At 57.1% G+C, this 26,527-nt stretch overlaps 2 protein-coding genes and 1 long non-coding RNA gene across 4 annotated transcripts in view; 2 read left to right on the top strand and 1 right to left on the bottom strand.

Moving 5' to 3' along the window:
• The first annotated feature begins 649 nt into the window (after positions 1 to 649).
• LOC308353916 lies at positions 650 to 8,766 on the top strand. Of its 2 annotated transcripts, none has more exons than XR_013967829.1 (3): positions 650 to 1,958; positions 2,070 to 2,175; positions 4,083 to 8,766. It is a non-coding gene; the product is annotated as an uncharacterized lncRNA (long non-coding RNA). The 2 variants fall into 2 exon arrangements; XR_013967830.1 differs by having other exon boundaries at positions 650 to 2,175; positions 4,083 to 4,179; positions 6,698 to 8,766.
• A 1,589-nt stretch (positions 8,767 to 10,355) lies between these two features.
• RHOF (ras homolog family member F, filopodia associated) lies at positions 10,356 to 20,992 on the top strand. The gene is made up of 5 exons (XM_080821069.1): positions 10,356 to 10,547; positions 10,833 to 10,920; positions 18,312 to 18,421; positions 18,516 to 18,650; positions 19,433 to 20,992. The coding sequence occupies exons 1-5, from the start codon at positions 10,416 to 10,418 to the stop codon at positions 19,592 to 19,594; spliced, it is 627 nt and encodes a 208-aa protein (XP_080677195.1). The 5' UTR covers positions 10,356 to 10,415; the 3' UTR covers positions 19,595 to 20,992.
• The window catches only part of TMEM120B (transmembrane protein 120B), a 43,002-nt gene continuing 37,443 nt past the window's right edge, over positions 20,969 to 26,527 (bottom strand). Inside the window, exons 9-13 of the mRNA XM_080821067.1 lie at positions 25,390 to 25,482; positions 23,831 to 23,895; positions 23,393 to 23,461; positions 21,569 to 22,872; positions 20,969 to 21,348 (exon numbers count right to left, since the gene is read on the bottom strand). Of these exons, the coding sequence (XP_080677193.1) occupies positions 22,759 to 22,872; positions 23,393 to 23,461; positions 23,831 to 23,895; positions 25,390 to 25,482 (341 nt within the window). The 3' untranslated portion in view covers positions 20,969 to 21,348; positions 21,569 to 22,758. The remainder of the gene's footprint in view (positions 21,349 to 21,568; positions 22,873 to 23,392; positions 23,462 to 23,830; positions 23,896 to 25,389; positions 25,483 to 26,527) is intronic.

Here is a 26,527-nt window from a genome sequence, read left to right as displayed (position 1 = left end):
TCGCGCGCTCCCACACTGCCTCCCCCCTCCCCGGGGGAAGGCCTTTTAATTTATTTATTCTGCTGGGACTTAGGTGGGGGGCTTGGCTGGCAGGGGAGGGGGGGGGTCTCCCCGGGCTCTACCTCCCGCGGCTGGGGCTACCCTCCGAGCCGCGGCCGCCGCGGCGTGCGCCTGGGGCCTCCAAAACTGTTTCCAAACTGCCAAGACCGGAGGTGGGCGCGTGGGGGCTCGAGGGAAAGGGCTGGGTTTTTTTTTTGGTGGGGGGGTGTGATTGTGTGTTTAGACTCTGGGAACCATGGGGGGAGGCAAGGCGACTCAAAACGAGTTGCAATCGAGGTATCTCTGCTCCGGCTTCCTCCTCTGCCCCGAGACCCCCTCCCCCTTGGAGCTGAGCTAGGGAGGGGAAACCAGGATTTTAACCAAATTAGCATTCACATTCCTGGGAGGATGTAGCCCTCGCCTGGACCTGGGTGATAGAAGCTTTTTGCTCTGTTTTTTATTTTTGGAGAGGAGCGCCCTGTAATTGTCCTAAACACATGCTTCTCCCCCCCCCCTTCTTCCTCCACCAGCAGAGGAGAGAGTCCCCCTTTTTTGCATTTATCTTTTCCTTCCCCTTTCTTTATTAAAGGTCCGGGAGTGGCGGCGGCCAATCAGCGCGCGGCTTCCATTTTGTGAGTTCAACTCCGAGGCTCCCGGGCTTCACGAGGACGCATTTGCAGCCCCCTCTGCCTCTCCTCTCGGGCCGCCGAGGCGAAGGAGCCGCCTTGCTGGGGCTTCGTGGTGGTGTATTTCATATTGGGGCTCTTTTCGGGGTTTGTAATTTGGCCGTGGGTAGGTAATTGGCTGGAGCAGGGCGGCAGGGCGCGGCAGCCAATCAGCGCGCGGCTTCTATAGGGCTTGAGTTATTAGACGCTGATCTCAAAACATCGTTCATCAGACACCAAGGAGAGGCCAACAGATGAGGGGAGCCATTTTTCTGCAATGGAATTAAATGGCCAAGTGGGTTTTTCCTTTGTTGCAAATGGGGAATGTTTTTCCTTTGACTCCACCATCCAGTTCAGGACGCCTCAGTGTTGTGTTTAACATTTGTCAACAGGCTAAAGGACTCACAATTGGAAGAATGAAGAAGACTTTTTAAAAAGATCTGGATTTTTCCTTATGACTTGGAATCCATCTTTGTCTTGTATAACTAGGTCATAGCACACCATTAATGTCAGCAGTTAACAATTTTGAATTCCAAAAAACCTAAGTAAATGACATATTTAATTATTTTTCCTCTTTTTTTTTCTTGGGTGGGTGGGGGGAGCTTGGAGCTGTCTTAATCTGTATTCTCTTGACTGACTGAACAATAAATTTTTAAATATATATAGTTTCCTCTATTAAACACTTAAACCTGGCCATCTTATTAACTCCTTCTGCTCTCTTTTTAACAAGGTAATGTTTTAAATGTATAGTTTTAGGACTAGCGAAATGGCAGCAACAAAAAATTGTAAGCAGTTGTTACTTTTAAGTTTTTAAAAACCTTTTACATTGTAAGTACCCAATCCATTGTGTCCTTACGCAGTGCAGTTTCTATGTTAATGTTGCTGAGATGTCCTTAATTTTCTGAACCTTCATCTGCATGTATGTCTTTGTCGCTCTTGTCTAATATAAGCCAGTTAAAATGCTTTTAGACGATTTTGCTTTTTAGAAAGCTAAGGTTTTAGCTTTAAGCTTTTGAAAATGTTTACAGCCATAAATGCTAGTCAGCTTTCTTCCCAGTAACATGTACACTTTCTTTGAAAATCGATCTATTTGAAGAAAAACAGCTCTGTTTTTCTCGTCTTGGTAGGGGAGGGGGTGAGGGAAAGGAAGACCTTCTCTTTGTGTACAGAGACTAAAGCCGTCACAGGAAACTAGATTAAAACTGGAAAACAAGTCCTAGCTGGTTCGAGCCAAACACCAACGTTAACTCGCGGGTATTTTCTATGGTGGTTGGGATGGCCGTGCGTCTTTTGCCTTTTGTTTGATTTGACTGTGTATTTTCGCCTTTTGTCTCTTAATGACGATCACACCATTGCTATATCCAGAGCAGTAAACAGTCCTCAGCGAAGCCGCCTTTTGCCAACCCAACCCTGGAAAGTTTGCAGAAGTGGAAGGAGCAGAAAATGCCATGAGAGTGTAACTTACAAAAAGGTAACAACAGGAAAGACACCACCATTCTCCCCAAAATCCTAACTAAACAATCCCCCCCAAAAGATATTTTTTACATAACACGTCCAAAACCTCCGCCCAGCTTGATCTTCCAGACTCCATGGCACCGGGCTGAGCGGGTAAGTTTAAAAAAAAAAAAAAAAAAAAAAAAAAAAGGCCTTTTGCCCCTTCGAGGAAATCTTTTTTCGAGCAGGCCAAGGGGCTGCAGATGCTTGGGAGCCGAGGGGAGGAGGAGGTTTCTGGAGCTTTAGGTCTGGCAGCCGGATGGGGAGGGGTGGGGGTACGAGGAGGGCTCCTTAGACCCTTCTGCCCCGGAGGCGAGGGGAGGGTCTCCCCCAGCGAGCTCGGGCATCCATGGAGCTGCCTGCGCTCATCCCCTCCTGGCTTTTCTAGGTCTGCGCCTTGATGGGGAGGGGAAAATTGAAGTGTTTTGGCGGTGGGGGGGCTCAAAAGACAAGGAAACGTCCCCGCTCGGCCTAGGAACTCTTTCTCTTTTGATTGTGGGGCTCGCACTCTGAAGCCGGCTTTTCGGGGCTCCGGGGCGTGCCTGCGCTTCCTAAGCAAAAAAAGGACAAAAGGCCGGCGTCCATGTTGGCACCATGACGCAGCATCTCTCCCGCCTGCCACCGAGCGGTGCCTGTTCTCCCGGCCGCGCTCGCTCCTCCCTCCCAAACACGAGTTTTATTTTCAGGTTCAGAGCAGAGCTGTCAGCCGGGGCCCGGGGCCGGGGCCGGGGCCGGGGGGCAGGCAGGCGGGCGGGCCGGGCTGCCGGTGGCTAAATGGCGGCCGCCCTCCTCCTCCTTCCTCCCTCGTTCCTTCCCCGGTTGTCGTTGGGGGCCCGGGGCTGACGGCGGCCCCTCGCCGGGCCGGGCCCCGAGAGCCCGCAGGGCACAGAGCCCCAGGTCGGAGGGTGGCCGCGGAAGCCGCTGCGGGGGGCCGCGGGCTCGGGGGCGTCGCGCGCCCGGGCTCCCGCGCTCGCCTCCGCCGGGCGAGGCGGCCAGACGGGCGCCATTTCGCGCGCCGCCCGCGGCTCGGGCGGTGGCGGCTGCTGCGCGCCAGGCGGGAGGAGGGAAGGAGGCGGCGGAGCCGGGCGAGGGGGGAGGGGAGGCCGGCGCGCCGCCGCCCGCGTTCCAGGCCGCCGCCCGCGTGGACGCCCCTGGCCCGGGGAGGCCTCGACGACGATCGCGGGCTCCGCAGAGGTCTCGGACCCCGCGCCCGACTCGGGGCCCACGCGGGCACGAGGAGGCCTCATGGCTAGGCGGGGCCGTGGGAGCCAGTAGCAAGGGACCACGGGGACGGTCGGGGCCTCGAGGCTCCCCCTGACTCCGACCGGTGCCTCCCGAGGCGGGGGCAGCCTTCCTCGGGGCCCGGCCCTGACCCGCTGCCTACCCGGGCCTCGGCGCCCAAGTCTGGCTCCCCGAGCCCGAGGGGTGGGGGCCCGCTTTGTCCCCAGTTTGGGCTCGAGGCCCTCCCGGAGGCCACCGACGTCCTGATTTGGTCGTTGAGGGCACACCCTGCAACCTTGCGCTCCGGAGGCCGGGGGTGGGGGGTGGGGAAAGAGTGTAGCCTGGGAAAGCTGAGCGGGCCTTCCCCGGGATCCCCCGAGGCGGAGGGCTCTAGGGTAAGCCCTCACATCTCCGGCCCTTTCTCGGGGAGGGGATGTGGACAGGGCGGGCCTTTGGAAATGTAGATGAGTCGCCTCCTGCTGCTAGTCGCCCGGGCTGAACCTTCGTGACTCAGCGGCACCCCCCCCCTCCTTTCCAGAGTGAGGGCCGCCTGGGCAGATGGAAAAGGGGGGGGGGCCTATTGTGAGGCTCCCTTTCAAAGGGGACCCTGCCCGGTTTGTGGCTGTCAAGTCCCTAACAAACCCTCCGACTTTGTCCTGTCAGGCTCTTGGCTGGAGGAAGGGCAACCGCCCAGTACCCCCAGAGTGAACCACCCTCCTTTGGACCGCAGGAGCAGGCCTGATTTCACTCTGACAATAAGGTAGGTGTGAGTCCTTTGCCAGCCTGTGAAGGAGATTTGGGGGGCTTGGGCCTGGAGCCCAGGGAGGGCGGGCACCCCAAACCCGCTAGGCTGGTTCTGCAGCCCCTCCCCCTCACAGTTGTGTGGGACTGTGTGTGTGTGTATGTGTGTGTGTGTGTGTGTGAGAGAGAGAGAAGTCGGCTCCCTGCTGGGCCTGCTCGGTCCATCCATCCCCGCCTGTCAGCTTCTGTTGTCAAGCGTTTGGGGCGTGCAATTCTCTGCCGTATTGAGCCGCATAGGAGGCTGCTTGCAAGCATTTCCCAGTTGTGTGTTGGGGGGGGCGGGGGGGGCGCGGAGGGCCCTGGGTGCCTCTTCTGAAAGGCACTGTCTGCTGCCAGGAAGCCCGGCCCTACTCTGGCCCTCCCTTCCGGCGCTGAGTGGGGGCGTGTGGGGTGACTGTGTGAGCTGGCCTCTTCCCTCTGCTGTCTAGCTGCTAGGGAGGTGGAGAACACGAGGACCTGAGATCTGGGCCAGCTTCCTCTTGAGAAAGAGGTTTCTTAACTCTTCTCCCCATTCCTGGGAATTCCACCTTTCTCTGTGCCCCCACGCCCCCCCCCCAAAGAATACTGTTTCTAAAACCAGACAAAAGGATTTGAAACCTGGCTAGCCACTTACGTGCTGTGACTCTGCTCGAGCCGCTTAGTCTCTGAGCCCGTTTCCCCCTGTGCACAGATGGGGCTGGGTCCTGATTCCCGGTCTTGGGCATGCCCAGTAGGATCGACCGCAGGGTCCAGTTTTTCATTCGGTAGGCGGGGTCCGAGAACTTTTATTTCTAACAAGGTCCCAGGTGATGCTGATGGTTGCAAGCCGAGGACACATTTTGAGAACCTTTGGGCTGGGTAACACCTTGGAGGTTTTGTGAGGACGGGAGCTAGTGCACTTGGAAACCCCACGCTCAGGGCCTGACACAGGCGTTAGCTTCCCAGTCGTGGCAACTCTCTCCTTACTCAAGCTGACTGCTGATCGTTTCCCACTGTCTCCCGGAAGCGCCACAGCTGGAGGTGGTGTGGCCCTTGATCTCTGCCCCCTCCCCCATGTGATCTCTAGTTAAGGGATTACTTTGATGAACCTTTTGGGCCCAGGTGCCGCTGGCCGGCAACCACTCCCCCATCAGGACTGAGGTCTGGCTTCCTTGTGGGATGAGCCCTGCCCACTTTGACCCCACCCCACAGTGTGAGGGCTAAACTGAAGTTTGGGGGAGCCCGAAGGGCTTGACCTAGAGGTTGGGTTGAGAGCCATCTTGGCACTTGATCAAGGGAGGCTCTAAGTCCAGTGGTTGTGCGGGTGACCTTGGGTGAGTCTCTCCTGTGTGCAATGATAATAAAGATGCAGGCTGGAAACAGGAGTGGGAGGATTAAGTGTGATTAAGGGGGCTTGGCCTCACGTTCCGGCTTCACACTACTTGGCCTCCATTCCCATGTGGCTGCAGGGAGTGGGGGTTGGGCTGTCTGTGAGCTCCTCCCCCACCAACCCACCCCCAAGGCACGTGGCACAGCCTCAGGGCAAAGGGGAAGACTGACTTTCTGTAGGCAGGGAGCCAGCCCCGTTTTTCCTCCTGTGTGGTTTGAGTCGGAATGGTGGCCTGCCCTCAGCTGTTCCACGATCAGGTCATGATTTGGGGTCACTCTCCCAAAACACAGGGAGTAGAAGTGACTCACCCAAGGTCACGAGGCCACCACTGGCAGCCAGGATGGGATTCCAGGTGTCTTGACTTGCGGCCCATCGCCTGTGTCCATGGCACCCCCCCACCCCAGCTGTCTGGGTTATTTTGGGCTCCCTCCCGTGCCAGCTGTCTGCTGGCATCATTGCCAGGAAGCTGGGAAAACTGTCTGGTTGAAAGTAACCAGCGTGGTGCTCTTGGCTCTTTCTGGCCCCTTTGCCTGTGTGCATGAGGGTCTCCAGTCCCAGATCAGCTGGGTTTGTCCATCTTGTGCTTTGCGGGGGGCGGGGGGGGGTGGGAAGGAGGTTCACTCTGCTGCACCTGGCACCAGGCCCCCTTCCCCCTGTGGGGGGCGGGGGAGCACTTCGTACAAGTTGATGAGGTTCACATTCTTATTATCCCATGGGGCTCTTCCTTCCACTCTGGCTCCAAACTCTTAGGATTTAAATTTGGTGCTATTGAATTGCTTTCAACCCCCTTGATCCGCACGTGACTGGCTCGCTGCCTGAGGGTGTCCTCCCTCCCTTTAGATAGAGTCCTTAGGGCTTAGGGAGACAGGGGTCTTTATGTCCGACGGGCATCGGATGGTTAAATGATTGGTTTAAACTACCCCCCCCATCCTAGCCACAGCCCGAAGGGCTACAGCCAGCTCCTCCACTCCGGCCCTTGGAACAATTAGGGAGCAATTAGGTGCGAAACTGTGGTCTGGTTGTGTGAGGGAGAGGTGTCCCGGTGACCTGTAAGGGTCATGCGCCCCTCCCCACTTCCCTTTCTTTCTTACCTCTTTCACCTTTCTTTGTCCCCTTCCCCCCACCCCAGCCCATCACCTCCTGGGGACGAGGAGAGGCGGAGCAGCCTGCCTGTCCTCCGGCCGCGGGTCCTCCTGGCTCAGAGGCTGGCCCCGCCCCCGGTCTCCCAGCGAGCTCAGGGCGGGGCTGCTCCTGGCGCCAATCTGGTAGGGCCATCCTGGAGAGGGCCACGCCAGCGGAAGGGCGGCCCAAGGCTGGGAGGTGGCTGGACCTGCCTTGCTACTGGACACCAGGGTCCCGCCTCTTCCGGCCCATCCACCGAGAGCCCCAGCCTGGAATACGACCTTTTGGACCCTCTGGGTGGAGACTGCCTCTGCCTGGACCGGGGCTAGAGGCACCCTGCCATCTTGGAGGCCACCTGGGTCCGGCGCTGTCTCCAACCGGCCAGTGACCTCAGCAAGTCCCCGCCCCTCTGGGAGCTGAGGTCTCCCCATGTGAACCAGGAGGAAGAAGGTGGATGGTGACCTTTTGAGCTGTTTCCGAGTCCGGCTTTGTGAGGAGAGCTTTTTGTGTCTCAGCATGACCTCCCCAGCAGCACCACCAGGTACTGAGCCCTGGAGAGAGTCCTTGACTCCCAGGCTAGACCCCTGGCCACCTTCCATCGCCGGTACCTCAAAGAATAGCTCAGTTTCTTCTGTCTCATCTGGGGTGGATGACTCCTCAGGTGTGAGGTGACCTTTTAGGAGGTTCTGAGGTACCAGGGAAGTAGAAGCTGGAAGAATTGTCATTACCTTCCCCATCCTGTGCTGATCAGACTTTTGACAAGACAGAAGTGGATCTGGCCCTTAGTTCTCTTCCTGGGCTCTGCTGGCCTTACTCTAGCACAGGCCAAGTGGGTTCACCCCACAGATGCGTCCTGGCCTGCTCCCCTAGGCTTCGGTGTCCAGCAGCTCTATGTTAAGATCCAACGTACAGACTCTTTCTTGTTTTCCTAAACCTCTCCAGGAATTCCTGGTGACTAGAAGGTGAATGACTTGGGTCCTCAGAACCGCTCACAGGTAAGGGAGCAGGGCTCCCCGGGCGTGTGGGCAGGCCCAGCTCCTCAGCCGGCCTGCCCTGGCCCAGCTGCCTCTGAGGAAGCTCTCAGCAGCTGGCCAGGCTCCTGGGTATTTTTAGGTACAGATCCAGCCCCTACACCACCACTGGAGCCCGGTCCAAATCAAACACACTCCAGGCCGTGTGGGGCTGGGGTTGTGCCAGCCTCTTGGCGAGGTGGGGGTGGGTGGGTGGGTGGGGGAACGGCTGGGGCCAGTGTCAGCTGTTCTGCCTGGAATCAGGCAGGGCTGGGAAGCCTTGCTTTTCCTCCCGGACATCCCTCCCCCCCCACCCCCCCATTCCCCCCCCCCACTCAGTTTTGTAGAAGCCATTTGTTCTGTCTTAAGTTGGGATCAGAGTCCTGTCTCTCAGGGGGAGAAAATGACAACTTGAGGTCAGGGATTTTGAGGAAATTTCGTCAGGAGGTGTGGTTAACCCCCAGGTGACAGTTTGCTCAGAGTGGGGCAACTGAACTCTCCCCCGCCCCTCCTCCTCTTGCCCTCCAGCCCCTCCCTGAGCTTCAGGGTCCAGGCCAGGGCTGACTGTGAAGGTAAGTGGTCCTCGCCTCACTCAGAGTTTCCTTCCATCCTTCCTCTCTTGCTGGCCTCAGGCTGCCTCTATGAAAGTGTGACCCCAGCCCTGCCTCACCAGCCAGTCACAGATCCTCTTGGGTCACCAGAGAGCTTGTGGGACTGGCTTTGGCTGGGCACTTCTTTTCGGGAGCTTTCTGTCCCACACCCGTCTTGAACCTGGCAGCAAGGCCCTCCCTGATCTAACCCCAGTTACCTTGACAGCCATGTCTGGCCTCACTGCCCAGGTGCTGTGGAACCTGATGGGGTTTTCCAGCTACCATGCCTTTGCCCAGGGTACCCATCGTGCTCCCACTGGTCTGCCTTCCCAACACTGACTAGCTTGGGCTCAACCTTCCCAGAACCCTACAGAGGTTCTGGTCTCTAAATTGTTCTCATCTCCCAGGCTCCTTTGGACTGCTTCCTCAAGATAGCTCCTTCCAGGCAGGAACACAGTTGCCTCTCAATAAACTTGTTTTGCAAAAAAGGAATCATTGAGTTGCTGTAAATTTGTATGGGGGATGCTTGGCCCAGCGGGTGGCCCTCTGACCCAATGAGAGGCGTGGTGGGGCGGGCGTAGGACTCCACTTGACCTGGAGCTGGGCCTTGCCTCCTTTTCCCAGCTCTGGGCTCTTATTTGTAAGCTTCCACGAGCGGTCGCTGCCGCCCTCTGGTGGTCAGACCCTGCCTTGCTTCCGCGGAAAACCTACCCGGCCTTTATGGAATTGCCAAGTTGGCAATTTCCTCCGTGAACTAAAGTTTACCTGGTCTTTGCTGAGAACTTGAAAATTGAGAATCTTTCCTGGGGGGTTGTGGGGGGGGGTTGTGGCTAGAAGATCCTGAGTCCTTCCTCTCTGAGGAAACTACCAGAATAGACAGGGTAGGACCTGTCTCTCACTTGCCCCGCCTCAGTTAATGCCTGCCAGCCGCACACTGGCTCCAGAGGTCCCCTGCCTCTCCTGACCGCCGGCCTGGCTTGTGCAACGGACCGTTGGCCCAGAGTCGCGGGAAGGGAAAGAATGGGGGACAGGAGTGATCTCAGCCAGCAGCCCCAGTAGTACCTGCACATTGTGCTCAATAAATAGCTGTTTTGATCAGGGAAGTGGAAGGGTTGGTGAGTCCTTGGGATGAAGATACAAGGCTGCTGGCTGGAGAGCGCTTAGTCAAATTTCAGGCTGGGGTGGGTGTTACCAGGGAGCCCAGCTTACCTCAACTAGATCTGCCCTAGCTTTACCCATTCCTTCCTCGACGGTGTTTTCCTCGGTTCATGCCTCTGCCCCTGCTAGAAAGAGACTTCCGCCCGCGTGGTTTGGGGCCAACCCCCAAAGGGTATTGTTCCGGAGTCGTTCACCTGCTCTCCAAGCCGCCCGCCCCAAGGCGATTGCCCGCCAGAGGGCGCCAGACGTCCACCTTGCGCTCTTGGGGAGGTCGCCCGGGGGGGAGGGTGGTGAGTGGAACCGCTATTCCCCAGCCCCAACCCGCACCCCTCACTGGCGCCCGCAGGGCTGGTCTAGGTGAGCAGACACGCCCCCCATGCCAGCATCCTCCCTGGCACTAACAACCTACCTCGTGGGGGACCAGATCAGAAGCCGACTTGCCCCAGGCCACACAGCTGAGGCGGGGCAACGACAAGGGGCTTTTCCCTGAGCCGGAGACCGAGGCTCCTGGACCCCTGGTGTTGGGGCAACGATCCGCCAATCAAAGGGTCTCTGTCCGATGGTGGGGGAGGCGAGCCGGCCAATCAGAGGGTCCCTGCCAGAAGGCGGAGCCTGCCAATCAGAGGTGCCCGGCGAGGAACGGCGGAAACGATCGAATCTTGTCGGTGGGGGGCGCGCCTTGACATGAAGGGAAGGGAGTGGGAGACGCGCTTCAGGCTGAGTGCCCCCGTTTCCCAGTTGCCTCAGTTTCCCTGGGAGTGAAAAGTGAACGCCCCGGTCCGGGACCGAACAGAAAGGAAAACTGAGGCTGGGAGGTGGGCCCGGGTGGCTGCCTGGCGGAGGCGATGCCGGCACATAGTGGGCGGGGTTTGCCTCGCCCCGCCCCCTGGATCCCGCCCCCGCTCCCGATCGTTCAGCCCCAGAAGTCTGCCCCGCGCTCGGTTGCAGTTGCCGGCTGCTCGCAGCTATGGATGCCCCCGGGGCCCCGGGCCCCAATGCGGGCCCGGGCAGGAAGGAGCTGAAGATCGTGATCGTGGGTGACGGCGGCTGCGGCAAGACATCACTGCTTATGGTGTACAGCCAGGGCTCCTTCCCTGAGGTGAGGCCCGCCGGGGGGTTGGTGGGGGTGAGACTGCGGGGCAAATGGGCTTGGGACCACGGGGGGCGACGGACGGCCTTCAGCCTGCGCCTCGAGCCTGGACCCCGGCTCCCCGGCGTCCTGTGCGCAGAGAGGCAGCCGCCACCCCGGGGCGCCCCCTCGGGAATTCCGGAGCCCAGTAGGGTGAGGGGAGCTGAGCTGGATGGGGTGAAGGGGAGGCGGCGCAGCTGGGCCCTGGGCACCCCGTCGCACCCCTTAAGAACCGGCCGACCCCTTCTCCGACAGAACTACGCCCCATCCGTGTTCGAGAAGTACACGGCCAGCGTGACTGTGGGCAGCAAGGAGGTGACCCTGAACCTATACGATACCGCCGGTGAGTGCGCCTGCGCACCGAGGGTCCCGGGTGCCCGAAGGGTTTCCCCCGCCGGGGCGTCCCCCTCCGGGCATCCCCGCCCACCAGCCGCTGTGGGGCCCTGACCTCCCAGCACTCCTGAGGGCCGCCAGGAGCTCTGGCAGGGTGGCCCTGGAGGCTCAGAGGGCCTCAGTCACCCCATGTTTGAAAGGAGGGGACTTGAATGAGAGGAGCTCCTGGGCCACCCTGCTAGCGCTAATGTGCTGAGAACCCACGGCTTCATTCCTCTCCTGTGGTTCTAGAAAACCGTGGGCATCGCTTCTGCTTCGCATGGTTCCAGGCTTTCGTGTGTTGCATGCTGTGGTCTCTTAAGATTCTGTGGGCTGCAGATTTGAGTGCCCTGGTGCTAGGATCCTGTGGGCTGAATTTCTGGGTCCTGTGGTTCTAGAATACTCTGGGCTACAGATCAGAGACTGTGACTCCAGGATTTTGTGGTTGACACTCCTGAGGCTCGGGGTCCTGTGGACATAAATTCTGGGTTCCACACTAATTCTGAGTTCCACACTCCCGGGATTCCATCTGCTACAATACACGGTTCTGGAATTCTGTGGTCGTTTTGAGCCTGTAGTTCTAGGATTCTGGCTACAATTCTGTGTCTTCCTGGTTCCCTGGGAGTAAACCAAACACGGAGGAAGGAGCAGAGCTCCCAAGATTCTCTTGGCCACCTGCGGCTCCTAACACAAGTGGATTTATGCTAATCCTGTCAGTGATCAGAGACCCTGTTTGGGGAAGGGGGGGAGCCGGCTGGGTTGGGGGGGGCAGGGAGTGTTGGGTGTCTGCCCTCAAGGAGCTTCCATCCTGTCCTCAATCCCCTCCTGGGCTGAACCACCACTGGGGAACAAAGGTCAGGATCTCACCCCACCTCTCTGACTCAGTGTTTAGTGACCTGCATGGAACCACGTCATTGGGTGCCCTGTCCACTGCCAGCCAAGCCTTGTATATGCTAGGTCTCCACCAGCCTTGGATGGAGCCAAAATCCAGACATCCCCCACCCGTAGGCAGCGAGTGGCATCTCTTCATTCCACCGTGGAGAGAATCAGAAAAGGGATTGGCCCATCCCCAGGCCCCTCCTCCATTCCTGATTTCCCCAGCCTTTACTGTATGGTGGGCCCTGCCCTGTAGTGGCTTCTAAGGACCCCCTCTTGTTGGTTGAGGGCCCCGAAAGTCTTCCCCCACCCCCAACAGGGCCCCGCTTCCAGCCCTGAGAACTGAGAAAGGCAAAGGTTGCTGAGAAACAACCCCAGGAGCACTGTCGTGAGAGCCGTAAAACTTACTGTGTGTCTGGGATACTTTCAGTTTCACATACTTTCTGTCGGGGACCCAGGGAGGGGCAAGCCCATGAGCCCCACTTTGTGGGTGAGGTGCCGGTTTTCACTCTCCTCTGCCCTCCAGGACCTCAGGGCCTCTCCTATCAGATCCCTGGGGTTCACTGTTCATGGAAGCCTCCCCCATCAGACCCAGCACAGGGACCACTTCTGGTCTTTGTGGCCTCACCCAGAGAAAGATGCTCAAAGAACACGTTAGGGCCGATTGTGGTGTGGAGGTTCCAGAAGTTTTCTGTTTGGTGTAAGGAAAGGACTTGCGCTCCCAGCTGCTGCAGGAGGGACTGGAGGGGCACCAGAGGGTCATCAGAGGCACGTGGCCACCACAGCAATGATGCTCTTCCCGCCACATGCTCTGGAGTCAGACCTAGGCTTTGATGTTGGCTCCCTGGCTGTGTGTCATCTGGGTCTCGGTTTCCTCATCTGTAATCGGGGCTAACTAGATTAGTCTTGAGAGTTAAATTAGATCCATGTGATGCGTAACACAGGGGTTGGTTCTTGGAAAGGGCTAAGTGTTGTCATGATTTTTTAAGCCCCCTCCACCCCCGCCCGGCCATTCAGGCCCAGACCCAAGTCCAACCAATTCGAAGGCCTGAAGAGCTCCAGGCTGGCCCCTACCCTGCCCTCCCCAAGGACCTTTGCAAGCAGCAGAGAAACAGAGCTGGGGGGTTGAACGACTCATTGGAGTCCTAGGGAAGTCCATTGGCTTCGCGGTCAGCAGGACAGCCCAGGGGCGAATGAATATTCAAGATGAAAGAAATGTGGCCACTCCTTCTGGGGTGTCCCGCCGTGACCCAGGAAGCCCTGTCACAAGGAACATGAAGGAGAGACTGGGTCATTCCTTTTCCATGTGCCAGTGCCCAGCACGGTGACTGTGGAATGAATGCAAAAGAGATTGGAGGCAGAGGCCCTCCTGGAGAATGTTCCATGTGATAAAGGCAGTGAGATCGTCTCTACCCGTGGATGGACAGAGATCAAAAATCAGTGGCAGGAAAGGAGGCTCAGTGGACCAAGTAGAGGGAGAGAGTAAGGGTGGGGGAGGGGAGTGGCTGAACCAGAGACAAGGCTCGTGAAGGTTGTAGACGGTTCTGGAACCCGCTGAGCTGGACCCCGTGGTGGGGGATGGTGGTGCAGAGTGCCATCTTTCCAGCTGACCACCGGTGACCAGAGCTATGGAACAAGGGTTGGCCCCTGGGAGGCCAAATTTCTCCAAACCCAGGACCCGGGCCGTAGGGGTCTGCGTGGGAGGCCAGTCTGGCTGCTCATCTCCATCCTGCGGAAGCAGACGCAGACGCCACAGCAGTGGGAGGGTGGCTGGAGGGGTGACGGAGCTCTCGGTGCCGACAGGGGAAGGGGAGGCAGGCACAGTGAGCTCTCTTGCCCCAGCAGCCTTGCCTGCTGTGGGCCTGACACCCTCCGAGGCAGGAAGCTGTGGTGCGGTCCGAGGTTTGCTGGGCAGAGGGGAGGCGGGGGCAAGGTGGGATGTTAAGACACCAGCTAGAGGTGAAGCTGTCTGGGTCTTGGGGTGGGGCCCAGGGGTGGGGCGTCCAGGATGGGATGAGGGTTGCCCCCGGGAGGTGGGGGGCTGTGGTCCCCTTCCCAGCCTGAGATGGGAACAATGGGAACAGTGGGGTTGGGGGGGGCGGACAGAGGAGTTGCTGAGTCAGGGAGTCAGGGACCAGGGGGCTAAGAGCCAGAAGGCCTGGGGGCTTGAAGAGCTGAAGCCTCCGGTCGGTCGGAGCGGCCTCCTCGGCTCCGGGCTGGGGCTGCCCAGCCGCTCCTTCCTCTGGGGAGGAAACGCAGGTGGGCGGGGAAGTGGGTTCCTCTTCTGGCCGCTTCCCCTTCTCACGCTGCCTGCGCCCCTCCCCTGACCAACGCCCTGGCTGGAGCCGGGAACCACTGGCTCTCTGTGTGTCCAGCAGATATGGGGGTCCCTGTGGCCCAGTGACACCCTCTTCTCAGCTTAGCTCCGGGCCTTAGAGACCCCTGCCTCTGGAAAGTGACTGGCACAACAGAGCTCCTTCCCACAAAGGAAATACCCTGGTACGAGGTGAGAGCCTCACTTGCTCTCTGCCCCACAGCCCCACCAGCTTCCGGAATATGGGCCACTTTCAAGGGGAGCTGTGGCCCAGAAGACCTTTCCTGGCTACAAACAAATGCATCCCTTTGCACGTAACTCCGTGCAGGCCCATCGGCAGAGGCCAGAGAGGGACCCCGGTGTGCTGCTGGACAGGTGACTTGGCCCCTTTAAGTCTTGGCATCAGTGTGGGTAAACGGGGAAGGCGAGAGTATCACCTTGTGGCTGGGGGCCCCCTAAAGCTTGTGGGTCCAGAGATCTGGGGTTAGATCCCCGCCCAGGCCCCCATCCCCTGGAAGTTTCTGTTTTAACAGTAACCATAGTAGCAGTCCTTCACCTTTGTTCAGTTTTGCTTAGCCTGCAAGTCCTTTACTTCTGGTGTGGGGGGCAGGTAATCATCCCCTCCGCCGGGTAACCGAGCTCCAGAGAGGGAAGGCACCCAGGTCACAGAACATGAGTCTGCATGTAGCTTGGTTCTCCTGACTCCTATGGGAGAGGCGTCTAGGGGGACACGAGGTCAACGTGTCCCTCTTTTGCAGGCCTGGTCCCCACGTGGAGGTCCACACTGAATCTTGCGAAAAGTTGAGCCAGGCCCAGTCAAGTCAGGAAGGCAGCCTGGAGGAGGGAGCTAGGATCCAGGCTGGCTGCCCATCCCCTCCCAGAGCCGCTCCCCCCTTTCTCTCTCTCTCTCTCTCTCTCTCTCAATACCTGTGTTGGCAGCCTTTTGGTCAGGCCTGGGGCTTGTAGGGTGAGGACAGCTGCCTAGCCTCTGGAGTGGGCTGAGAGAGAGGCACCCCCCCCCCGCCCCCAGTAGTCTTATGGAGCTTCTCCTTAGCTGTGCAACCTTAAGGCGACTCACTTCACCTCTCTGTGCATCAGTTTATGCATCTGTAAAATGCGGTGGCAATAGCCCTACCTTGTTAGCGTCATGATGAGGCATGACGGCTTAGTGTAGGCTCTGGGCTTCAAGTGAAGCCGTGTGCGAGCCTAAGAGCCTTCATGACAAGGGAGCATTGCCAACGTGCGTGGTTGATTGTCACCCCTTTTAGTATTGTTATCAAACTCACCCGCTTCTCAAGTACCCATTTCACAGGTGAGGAAACCATTCGTACGGGAAATGAGGTTGATTCTCAATTGGGAAGTCTGGAGAAGCCTTCCTGAGAGAGTCTGTGGCAGTTTTAGAGTGGCGTGGCCCTGGAGGGACCCTGGAGTTGACCGAGTTGGCCCTCCAGCTCACAGGGAACCTGTCTATGACCTTGGAAAAGGTCCCTCTCGGCCTTATGGGCTCCTTACAGGAAGAACTTTCTCGGCGTGGCTTAGCTCCCCAGGGCGGCTGCTTAAGTGAACACAGGTGACAGAAGTGAAATGCCCTTGCAGGAAACCGGAGAGGTTAGCGTTACACCTTAACCCACACTCATTTGTTCGTTCCTTCACCACTTAACGGAGGAGCTCGCTTGTGTCCCAGGGGCCGTAACTGTCCTCAGGGCCTTCTGTGCTCACGGGACAGACAGAGCCAAACCAAAACCCAACATCGGGGAGTGACGCGTACTCCAGAGAAAAACAGAGCCATGGTGGGGGGTGGGGCAGCAGTCAGGGGAGCGCTCCTGGAGGAGGTGATGTTTCTGCAGACCTGAAGGAAAGGAGGGAGCAAGGCACGTTACCTGGACAAGAACCTTTTGAAGAGGGACGAGCGAGAGCAGAGGCCCTCGGGGGAGGGGGCAGGCGCAGTCTGACTTCCTCCTTCCAGCCCCTGCGGCCGACTTCTGCTGAAATCCTCCCCAGCCCGAGTTACTAAACCCCCTGGGCCGTGGCAGCCCTGCTCTCTGCTGCATCTGAGGGAACTGAAAAGCTTCAGGCAATGAGCAGCCAGACTGGACACCTGCCAGGCGTCGGTGATGATTTTCAAGGACAGACGAGGTCCCTGCGCTCAGAGCGCTTATAGGCCCTGGGGAGGCAGGCCCAGGCTGTGGACACCCAGGGCGGGGTGGGGGGGGGCAGATGCTGTGTGGTGAGGGAAGGCCTTGGTCAGGAGGAGGGAAGCCGACAGAGCCCAGGAGGCCCATTTTGCAGCTACTTGTCCACTCCCGCCAGATTTCCAACAGATCAGATATGCACATTGTGCCAGAAGTAGGAGCTGCGTCGTGACATCATAGGGGCCCAGAAGCTATGTTTGCACAATGCAGAACCAACTAGAGGACTGCTGGGTGTCAGCAGGACAGCTCCACCGGGACCGGGCAGACTGGGGCTAAGCCCTGGCTGGGTCACTGGTGCTGTGACCTGGGGGAGATCACTTCTCTGAAGTTCAGTTTCTGTGGAAATGGAAATATTCTTCACTTCCTGTCTAGCCCATCAGGTGATGGCTGTAAGGATTTCTTAACTGTTCATAGGCAGAAGGACTCTAAAAAGTGTGTAAAGCATAAAGTGGTGTTACTGTGGAGGAGAAATAGAAGACAATTATCCTGAAAAAGGAAATAATGTAGACGTTCAGTTTGAATGTCTTAAAGTAAAAGGCTAAGAAGGAAAGGGGGGTGGTAAGTAGGGAAATCATTCCAGGTTGGGGGAGGGGAGCAAGTACAAAGGCCCTGAAGCACAAGAGCTTGGTGGGTTTGAGAAACAGGAGCAGGGGGTTGGGGGCTGGGGGGGTGGGGGGAGAAAAGGTCAGGGTCTGTGGGTGCCAGGTCATGCGGACCCTTGGGAGATGTTCGGACTTTATACAAAGGACAATAGGGAGCCATTGAAGGTATTCTTTGAGGGGAGAGAGGCAGGATCTTATCTTAGATTCAACCAACTGCCGGGTGGAGAATGGATTATTGAGGGGCAGCATGGATCACAGGAGGCCAGCGGTGGCTGCGTGGGGATGGTGCCATGCTGTCCAATAGAACTTTCTGTGGTGCTGGGATGTCGGGTATCCACACTGCCTGTTACGGGAGCCACTAGCCCTGTGTTGCAATTAATCACTTGAAATGTAGCTAGTGCAATGGAGAACCTGAATTTTTAATGTTCATTAGTTTAAACAGCCATATGAGGCTAGCAGCTACCCTACCAGACAGCACAGATCTAGAAAGACATGGACCAAGATTAGGAGAGGGCACAGTTTGGAGGACGTGGGCAAACCTACAGCCCCCCCCCCCCCCCACTGAGATGTGAATGTGGCCCGTGGGCTGGGTTAGATAGAGCACAGAGTCTGTGGTGGTTGCCCCAGCTGGCTGCCTGTTCTCCGCGAGATGATGGAACGCTAGTTCTTAGAAATCTGCAGGCACTGTCCTGGGGCGAAGCCGCGGAACACGCGCAATTACGCTTGCCTGTTCAAGTGTTTACATATAAGAGGACAAGTGGGGCAAAATATAAACACTCAGGAATCTCAGGAAGGGAGTTCTTGGCACCCTCTTTGCAACTTTTCTCTAAGTTTGAAATTGTCAACGTAAAAAAATTACAAAAAAGCATTAAAAAACCACACCCAGCCTTGGGGGCTGATTCAGTGGCGCCGGGGAGGGGCCGGGCACCAGCCGTCCCCCCACCACTCTCCTCCTGGGGTTCGCAGAAGGGCAGGAGGAATTCAACCCAAGGCCAGGCCTCTGGGCCTGGGGGTCCCCTTCCAGATCCTGCAGTGGCTTGGTCGTGCCCCGGCCCCAAACCTTCTTCAGGGAGAGGAGCCGATCTGGCCCGAGTCTGTTCTCTTCAACCTGAGCACCAGGGCAAGCTGGGGGGTTGAGGGGAGGTGGCAGTAATTGCCAAGGACATAATTGCTAGCAGTTTCTCCAGCTTCTCCTGATTACCCTGTAATCAGACCTGGTTCTGAGCCCTGCCTGGGTTTTATCTCCTCTTATCTTTGCTACTGTGGGCTGCCCCCTCTGTTTTACAGAGGAGCAAACCGAGGCCTTAGAGACAGAGCCCAGACTCACGTGGACAAGGAGGGGGTGCCTCCCTGACCCCTACCTCCTCTCCCATTCCAGGGCAGGAAGATTATGACCGGCTTCGGCCCCTGTCCTATCAGAATACCCACCTCGTGCTCATCTGCTATGACGTCATGAACCCCACCAGCTATGACAATGTCCTCATCAAGGTGAGGCCCGTGACCCAGCCAGCCTGTCTCCGGGGTGGGGCCCCCGAATCTGGCCTTAGCCCTAAGGCCTAAGGCCTGCCCTCTCCCTCCGCAGTGGTTCCCTGAGGTGACACATTTCTGCCGTGGGACCCCCATGGTGCTCATTGGCTGCAAGACAGACCTGCGGAAAGACAAGGAGCAGCTTCGGAAGCTCCGGGCAGCCCAGCTGGAGCCCATCACCTACATGCAGGTCAGGAAGGGGTCCCCCACCCCCACCTCATTTAATCCTTACAACCCCGGGGCACGGGCTGTTCCCATCCCCCGTCACACAGGGGAGAAACTGAGACCCAGAGAGGCAAGGTAGAGGTTGAGAGGGACACGACTGACCCGCAGCGGAGCCAGGATCCTGTCCCACCTGCCGCAGGGGACTGGAGGGGGGGCCCTTGCTCCAGAGTAGGGCTCCCCTAGCCGTGCGGCTCGTGGGCAAAACCAAACCCTGCGGCTTTTCTGGGTGAGGCGTGGGACAAGAAAAGGAACACAAAGGACAACTAGTAAGAAAGTTTAATAAAAAGGAATAAGCATTAATAAAAGTAAATTTTGGATGAAGAGCTAGTTTTTACTGTCCTCGCCAGCTCCGTTGCCTGGATGGAGCTTGTGAGAAGGGACGAGGGGGAGGGAGGGAGGAAGCCCTTTTTGTCTGGAGGCCTCTGGCTCCTGTCACAGGCCTGGTGCACACAGCGGCCCGGCGTCGGGATGCAGCCCCCTCTCCGCCTGAGGTGGTGGTGGGGATGTGGGGGGGCAGGAGGGAGGGCAGAGGCCAGGATGGGGCTTCTCAGCTGCAGCCCTTGGGCCACACCACAGGCCTTTCCGTTCCATCCACAAACACTGTTGGGGACTGGGCCTGGGATGGGGGAAGGGCCCCGCCTTGGAGAGTCCCCAAAGCCAGCTCCAAGTCCCCAGATCCGTGGAGGGCTGTCAGGAGGTGCCCCGTGCTCCAGACTCATCTAATGCCAGCCCCTCCCCCCCACCCAGGGCCAGAGCGCCTGCGAACAGATCCGAGCCGCCCTCTACCTGGAATGTTCTGCCAAGTTTCGGGAGAATGTGGAGGACGTCTTCCGAGCGGCGGCCAAGGTTGCCCTCAATGCGCTGAAGAAAGCACAGCGGCAGAAACGCCCGTTGTGCCTGCTGCTCTGACCCCTCCGGGCAGGGCACACAGCCCTCATGGCAAGACTGACAGGGCCTAGGCTGCTAGGCCGGGACTGTACCCCAAGATCCTGCTCTGTCCCCAGCTTTCCAATGGCACTTTGAGTTAGGGGTCTCCGAGTGTCTGGAGCCTGTGGCCAGACTTTTAGAACATTCTGGAGATCTCTCCTTTCCCAGCTGGGGCTCTGGCCATGAACTCACCTCAGGCCAGGGTTCCCACGCCTGCAAGGAGGTGGGTGAGGGTCCCAGACTCAGTCCCTCTGTACCCGAGAACCAGCATTTGTCCCTAGGACGCAGGAGTACACAGCCTCCCCCCAGCCATGTGAGTCCCCCTTTGCACACCCGATAGGTCCTGAAAACCTATGCTTGAAACAAACAGCCGCATCTGATACGTGGATAAATGTGGATTTGTCAGCGCTCCACACGGCCCCCCACCAAGCCCGCCGCTCCTGCGTCACCCGCCTCCCTGGGCTCCTGAGATAGGCACGGCTGCATCCTCCAGCTTCTGGCTTCCTTCCTCCAGGAACGTGGGGGCCACAGTGGGATGGGGACTTATCGGGACAGCACACGCACCAGCCCCGGACATGGGGGCTGGCACCGGCCCCTACCCCTCACCCCCCGAAGACTTCGGTCTCAACCTTCGGCTAGGCTGCCATCTTCCCAGAGCTGGGCGCACATACCCAAGGGGGAGAAGGGACTTTCTCAAGAAGCAAAAGGTACCCTGGCCCGCCCATCCAAGCCCTGCTCCAGGGCTCCTCACCTGCAAACCCCCCCCCCCCCACTGCCGGAAACTCAAGACGAAGAGTGACATCAGCTGCGAGTGATCGTGGGCAAGTCACTTCTCTCTGCAGACCGTTTCCCTATCTGCAAAAGGACAGCACTGACTCATTTTAATAGTCATCATGCTCCCTCCTATCCCTCACAGCCTCCACTGCTGCCAAGCTGAGACTATCCTGGCCTCCCGCGAGAACACGCAACCCCCGGCTGTAGATTCACGGAACTTTCTGGAAGGTCGGGGGCCAGGAGTTTTTAAACAAGTGCTCCAGGTGGTTCTAATGCCCTGGAGAAGGAGAGCTGCTTACTTCCTGAGTGAGCTACAAGTCCGTGTTACTGAACCTAGGATGGTGGCTTGAGGGGGCTCCTGCCCTCCCAGGGATCTCCTGCCTCAGCCCCCACTAAGACTGAGCCTCTGAAGTCAGCTGCTGGAGAGAGAGAGAGAGGGAGAGGGAGAGACTCCTGTATCCCGTCCCATCCCACCGCACCCACCCCACACTGGTTCCCCAAGGCCTCATGGACAAGCGATGGTATAGGGTGGCGGTTAGCAAACCGTACTCCGTGGACCAAATCTGGCAGCTGTGTGTTTTTGTAAATAAAGTTTTGCTGGGACTCAGCCACACCCATTTATTTAGGTATTGGCGGCTTTGGCCCTACAGCTGCCGCTGAGGGAAACGGGGACCGGTTATCTGGCCCTTTACAGAAGACGCTTGTCGACTCCTAGTCTCAGGAAAAGTCAGGTGCCCCAGGGCCAGATGGAAAACCCAAAGGAGTCAGAGAGGGCACGTATGAAAGGGAGCGGTGGGTGTGTGGCACCAGAAAGCAAGCACCCCATCCTAAGCAGGCAGCTAGCCCAGCCCAGAGCTTTCCATTTTTCTAAGCAAAGTAGAAATCTGGGTTTTTTATGCAGACCCTTACTGGGATGGAAGGGAAATTTCTTATCTTAAAAATAACAGTTAAAAAGGCGCAAACTCGGGCGCCTGGGTGGCTCAGTGGGTTAAGCCGCTGCCTTCGGCTCAGGTCATGATCTCAGGGTCCTGGGATCGAGTCCCGCATCGGGCTCTCTGCTCGGCAGGGAGCCTGCTTCCCTCTCTCTCCGCCTGCCTCTCTGTCTACTTGTGATCTCTGTCTGTCAAATAAATAAATAAAATCTTTAAAAAAAAAAAAAAAAAAAAAAAAAAAGGCGCAAACTCCTCTGGGGGCCCAAGCAGGACCGAGGATGCCAGCTGTGAACTCCGCTCAGAGGACCCAGAGGGAGGTAGTTAAGGGGAGCTGAGACCCGTGCGTGCGTGGGAGGGAGGGCTGCAGCTCGTGGGGGAGCGGGGGCAGAACATTCACCCAAGCCTGCCGGCTTCTTCACCCTCGCCTCAAATATAGAATCGGACCCAAGGTGACCAGCGGGCTTGTCCTGGCCTCCCAAGTGCCACCTGGAAGGGGGCCTGCTCAGACTCTCTCCACCCCATTCCAGAACCTGAGGGGAAGGGAGGGAAGGTGGGGAGGGTGGGTGAGCTCCACGATGGCCTGAGTGTCAGCCAGCGCGGAAGTGCGGGTCCCACTCTGAGAACTCGCTGCAAGAATTCCGGGAAGTGGGCTGAGGGGTGGGGGTCAGGAAGCCAAACTCAAGTGTCCAAAAAAAAAAAAAAAAAAAAAAAAGCCCTCCAACCGCCCAGGGGATGCCAAGGCTGGGGCGCCCTCTGGTGGTCACAGCGAACCCTCCCGCCTCCGGCCCACGCGGGTGGGGGCGTGGGGCCAAGCCCTGGGGCAGGAAGGGCAGCTGTCCCCGGGGGGGCCGGCAGCCTGGGAATCGCAAAGAGCACAAGGCACAGACAGACAGTGGTTCTCTGAGAACTTAAATACCCCCACCGCAGAGCAGCGGCGGCCAGGAGAGCTTACAGCAGAAGCGGTGGGCCCCGGGGCGGGAGGTTCCACAGGACGCCCAGGGCTTTTCTCCCACCCACTGGGGGTCAGTAAGGAGTCGGCTGGCACCCCAGTGAGGCACATCCAGACCCCAACCTGAGGGGCTCCCTGAGGCTTTCGGCCACCCCACCCCAGGAAGACTGACCCAGGCTCAACCGTAGCCAAGAGGGCAGCGAGGGAAGACTGCAGGTTCCGGGGCAGTCGGGAGGAGGCCGTCGTGAATATGTCATAAATAGGGAGGCCAGGGCAGGCGACACTGAATGGACAGGCAGGGCTCACATTCCTCTTGTCCGCCAGGGACCGGGACCTTGGCCCTCCTCCCCGCCATGCGCTGGCCCCCGAGCTGGCTGCTGCCAGTGGCCACAGACACCATGAGGAGAACCGGGCAGCAAGGGGGCCGGGCGGAACCCCCTGCAGTCTTGAACCCCCCGGGGGGTGGCTGGGGGGCGCACAGGTCCCTTGGCTCACAGCTTCTTCCCCTTGTTTCTGTTCTTCTGAAGTTTCGCGTGCACGACTTTGAGTGTGGTCAGGAAATTGCCCAGGAAGAGGATGAGGAAGGTGAGCGCCAACACGAACACCTGGGCAGGGCCATGCAGGGCGACAGGGGAAGGGGTGGCAGGGGGAGGAGAGGAAAGGAAGAAAAGGTTGAGTCAGCTCTGGTCAGCTCGCTGCTGAGACGCCCCCCTGGCCAACCCCCCCCCCCGCTACCCACCCCCACCCCCCGCCCCGTGACCTTGCAACCCCCTTAGCACAAGCCACTGACAAAGTGCAGAGCTCCCACAGCAGAAAGCAGAGATCTGGGCTAACTGCGTGGGAAGGTGTCTCCTCTGGCACCCCCACGGCATTCAGTAGGGTTCTCAGACACTTGGGGGGTCCCTGGCTTCCCGAATTCCCTCCCACAGTTTCCCGGGCCCCAGTGGCAGGGAGCTCGGGGTACAGGGCCCCATGGTGGGGAGCGAAGGGGTGGCTGAGGAATTCTCTCCAAGCTAGCCCAACCTTCCCCAGGAACCCCCACCCTCACCCACAGCCACAGGCACACGCACGCGCGCGCGCGCACACACACACACACACACACACACACACACACTGACCCCATACCTGCCATTCTCTGCATTCCTCGTGGCTGGAGAGCTCAAACAACGTGACGGCATTGTAGAGCTGCCAGAACTGGAAAGAGGGGAGGCAGGCAACACTTACCCCCAGTGGATTCCCCCAGACACCCATGTGGGGAAGCCCTGGGAGTGGACCAGGTCCCCCAGCTTCTGGTATCAACTGTCCTACGACACTGAGAGCCCCCCAAAATGAAACCGGGGCACTCTAGGCCGGAGCAGCCTAAAACTCTGGGGCTCAGCGTGCTGGTGCTGAGAGCCACTTCTGGCTCCTGCCTGCGGCCCAGGACCCAGGGGCTATCTCCGTCCCAGGACTCTGGGGGGCCCAGCTCAGGGATGGCTGGTGGATGCGGGAGAGGCCTGAGGACCTTTTGTTCTCAGGGGTCAGCCCAGAACAGGGGATACCCACAAATTCCAGGGGACTCACATGGCCACAGAACAGGAAAGGCAGGAGGAAGGTGAGGCCCCGCCACATCCAGGACTGGAATCCTTCTGTGGAGACGAAGGAGGAAGTGAACGGCCTGTCTGAGGGGGTTCATTTGCCCCCACAGTCCCCCGAGATTAGCCATGTGGGGCGGGGGGGGGGGGGAGCCCTCACCTATCATCAGTGTGTGAGCACTCAAGTATGAAAATCACCCAGAGACCATGCACAACACCCGTCACGGGGCCTGACTGCTCTCATGCCTCAAGTCATCACGAACTCACAGGGCTCGACAACACTTACAGAAAGCTGAAGGGCCAGGCACCGGTTTTTGATAATGTCTTTGATCTGTATGGGGTTTTGCATTTTATAATGGACTTCGGCACGTATCATTTCAAGCGAGTCTTGACAAAGTCGGGCCTACTCTGCAGAGTAATTTGGTAGAAATGACCATCTCAAAAGATTTGAGAATTTTATTAGTTTCCTGTGAAAGTTAAGACTTCTCCAAGTTAAGAGTTAAGAAACTCTTAAGAAAGTTAAGAGTTCTCCAAGCTCTTCTGACTGGGCACTTGACCCGTGAGTTAAATAAAGAAGGTGAGCACAGGGGAGCTAAGGTGGCTCAGTCGATTAAGTGACTGACTCTTGATTTCAGCTCAGGTCATGACCTGAAGATCCTGAGATCAAGCCCCATCGTCAGGTTCCAAGCTGGGCATACAGCCTGCTTAAGATTTTCTCTCTCTCTCCCTGACCCTCCCCATTGCGTTCTCTTGCTCTCTTTCTCTAAAAAAATATATATACACATATATATATATTTACATATATATGTATATTATATATAAAAGCTAAGCACACATTCCCGATGTATGTCTCTACATATTTATACGTAGCCATATTATTTTTTAAGTAGACTCCATGCCCAGCAGAGAGCCCAACTCATGACCCTGAGATCAAGACCTGAGCTGAGATCAAGAGTCAGATGCTTAACAGACTGAGCCACCCCTGTGCCTCTATATGTAGGCATATTACACAAATTATACATGCACAACATAATGCATATATAATTACATGTATTACAAAGCACAGACAAAAAAAAATAGGCCTTTAAAAAGGATAAGACATGGGGTGCCTGGGTGGCTCCATTGGTTAGGCAACTGCCTTCGGATCAGGTCATGATCCCAGGGTCCTGGGATCGAACCCCATCCCGTGTCAGGCTCCTTACTTAGCAGGGAGCCTGCTTCTCCCTCTCCCTCTGCCTGCTGCTCTCTCTCTCTGTCAAATAAATAAATAAAATTTTAAAAAATAAATAAATAAATAAATAGGATGAGGCAGAAGCCAGCATCGAGGCCTGGCATACAGCTGGCCGCAAGCTCGTCGGCTGAAAGAGAATCCACGATGAATTATGAAAAGCAACTCAGGTAGAGGCCGGCAGCGCAGGCTTTGTGTTGTTACGTTCTTAATGGCTCATGCTCCCAGGGCGGGGAGTAGCGATGAGGTCTGGGGGAGCAGGGAGGGGCCGGTACTTGTCCCCCACCCACTATCCCCTCCCCAGGCTGGGGGCTACTCACCCACCGTGAGGTCCAGATGATTCCTCTCCCCCAGGGCACGCAGCCGGTAGAGGCAGCCTCTCTGGTAATAATATTGCAGGAACTGGACACAGCCTATAGGGGGAGCACAGCGCCCGGCTCAGGGCCCGGAGGACGGGATGCCACTACAGCATGCACACCCAGGGGTCTTCACAGCCCAGAGGGCGCCCTCTCTCACCCCAACACACACACACACTTCAGCCTGAACCTACTTTATCCCTTCTCCAGAATACAACGAGAGCAGGTTATCTGAAGACCCAACTAAGCGCCAATGAGATTAGAAACTTCTAGAGCAGATGCTTGCTGGAATGGTGGCACCGTACAGGGAGCTGTGTGTAATGCCAAGATGGCAAGAGACACTTTCATACAATGGGATACTTAGTCGTTCCTAAAAATGAGGTAGAATTCTGTGTCTTGACATAGAAAAATACCCTTCGTTATTGTTAAAAATAAATAAAATAAATAAATAAAATGAATAAATAAATAAAAATTAAAAAATAAATAAAAATAAAAAAATAAACAGGTTATAAGCAAAGCTCTGTGTACAAAGGGATCCCATATTTATAGACAACATAATGAAGTACATATGCATATATGAATCAAACTGAAAGGACATAGATCAATTAACAGTGATCACTCCTAAGGGTGAGATTAAACATAATTGTCATTCTTGGGGCACCTGGGTGGCTCGGTGGGTTAAGCCTCTGCCTTCGGCTCAGGTCATGATCCCAGGGTCCTGGGATCGAGCCCCACATCGGGCTCTCTGCTCAGCAGGGAGCCTGCTTCTCCCTTCCTATCTGCCTGCCTCTCTGCCTACTTGTGATTTCTCTGTCAAAAAAAAAAAATAAAACATAATTGTCATTCTTGCCTTTACAGATTTGACTTTGTTGGCAGGGTTTTATTTAAAAATTAATTGTATTTTTTGAGTCAGTAATATGTACACAATAAAATTCAAAGGGAACAAACAAGTACTTGGTAAAAAACAAAACTCTCTTTCTGTCCCTATTCCCCACTATCCAAGCTCCTTCTCAGAGGGGACCCTTAGGACTGGTTTACTGTATATAAATCCAGAGCTATTCTTTTTTTTCTTTTAAAGATTTTATTTTTAAGCAGCCTCTAT

The sequence above is a fragment of the Martes martes genome (assembly GCF_963455335.1).
Source record: "Martes martes genome assembly, chromosome: 13".
NCBI lineage: Eukaryota > Metazoa > Chordata > Mammalia > Carnivora > Mustelidae > Martes > Martes martes.
The sequence above is the reverse complement of the archived record's forward strand: the minus strand, read 5'-3'. Positions and strand labels throughout refer to the sequence as shown.

Bases quoted from the DNA above. Each gene is read 5' to 3' on its own strand.
- RHOF (XM_080821069.1), top strand. From the start codon at position 10,416: ATGGATGCCCCCGGGGCCCCGGGCCCCAATGCGGGCCCGGGCAGGAAG. The intron at 18,422-18,515 runs GTGAGGCCCGTG...CTCCCTCCGCAG, and splicing joins ATGACAATGTCCTCATCAAG to TGGTTCCCTGAGGTGACACA. The intron at 18,651-19,432 runs GTCAGGAAGGGG...CCCCCCACCCAG, and splicing joins AGCCCATCACCTACATGCAG to GGCCAGAGCGCCTGCGAACA.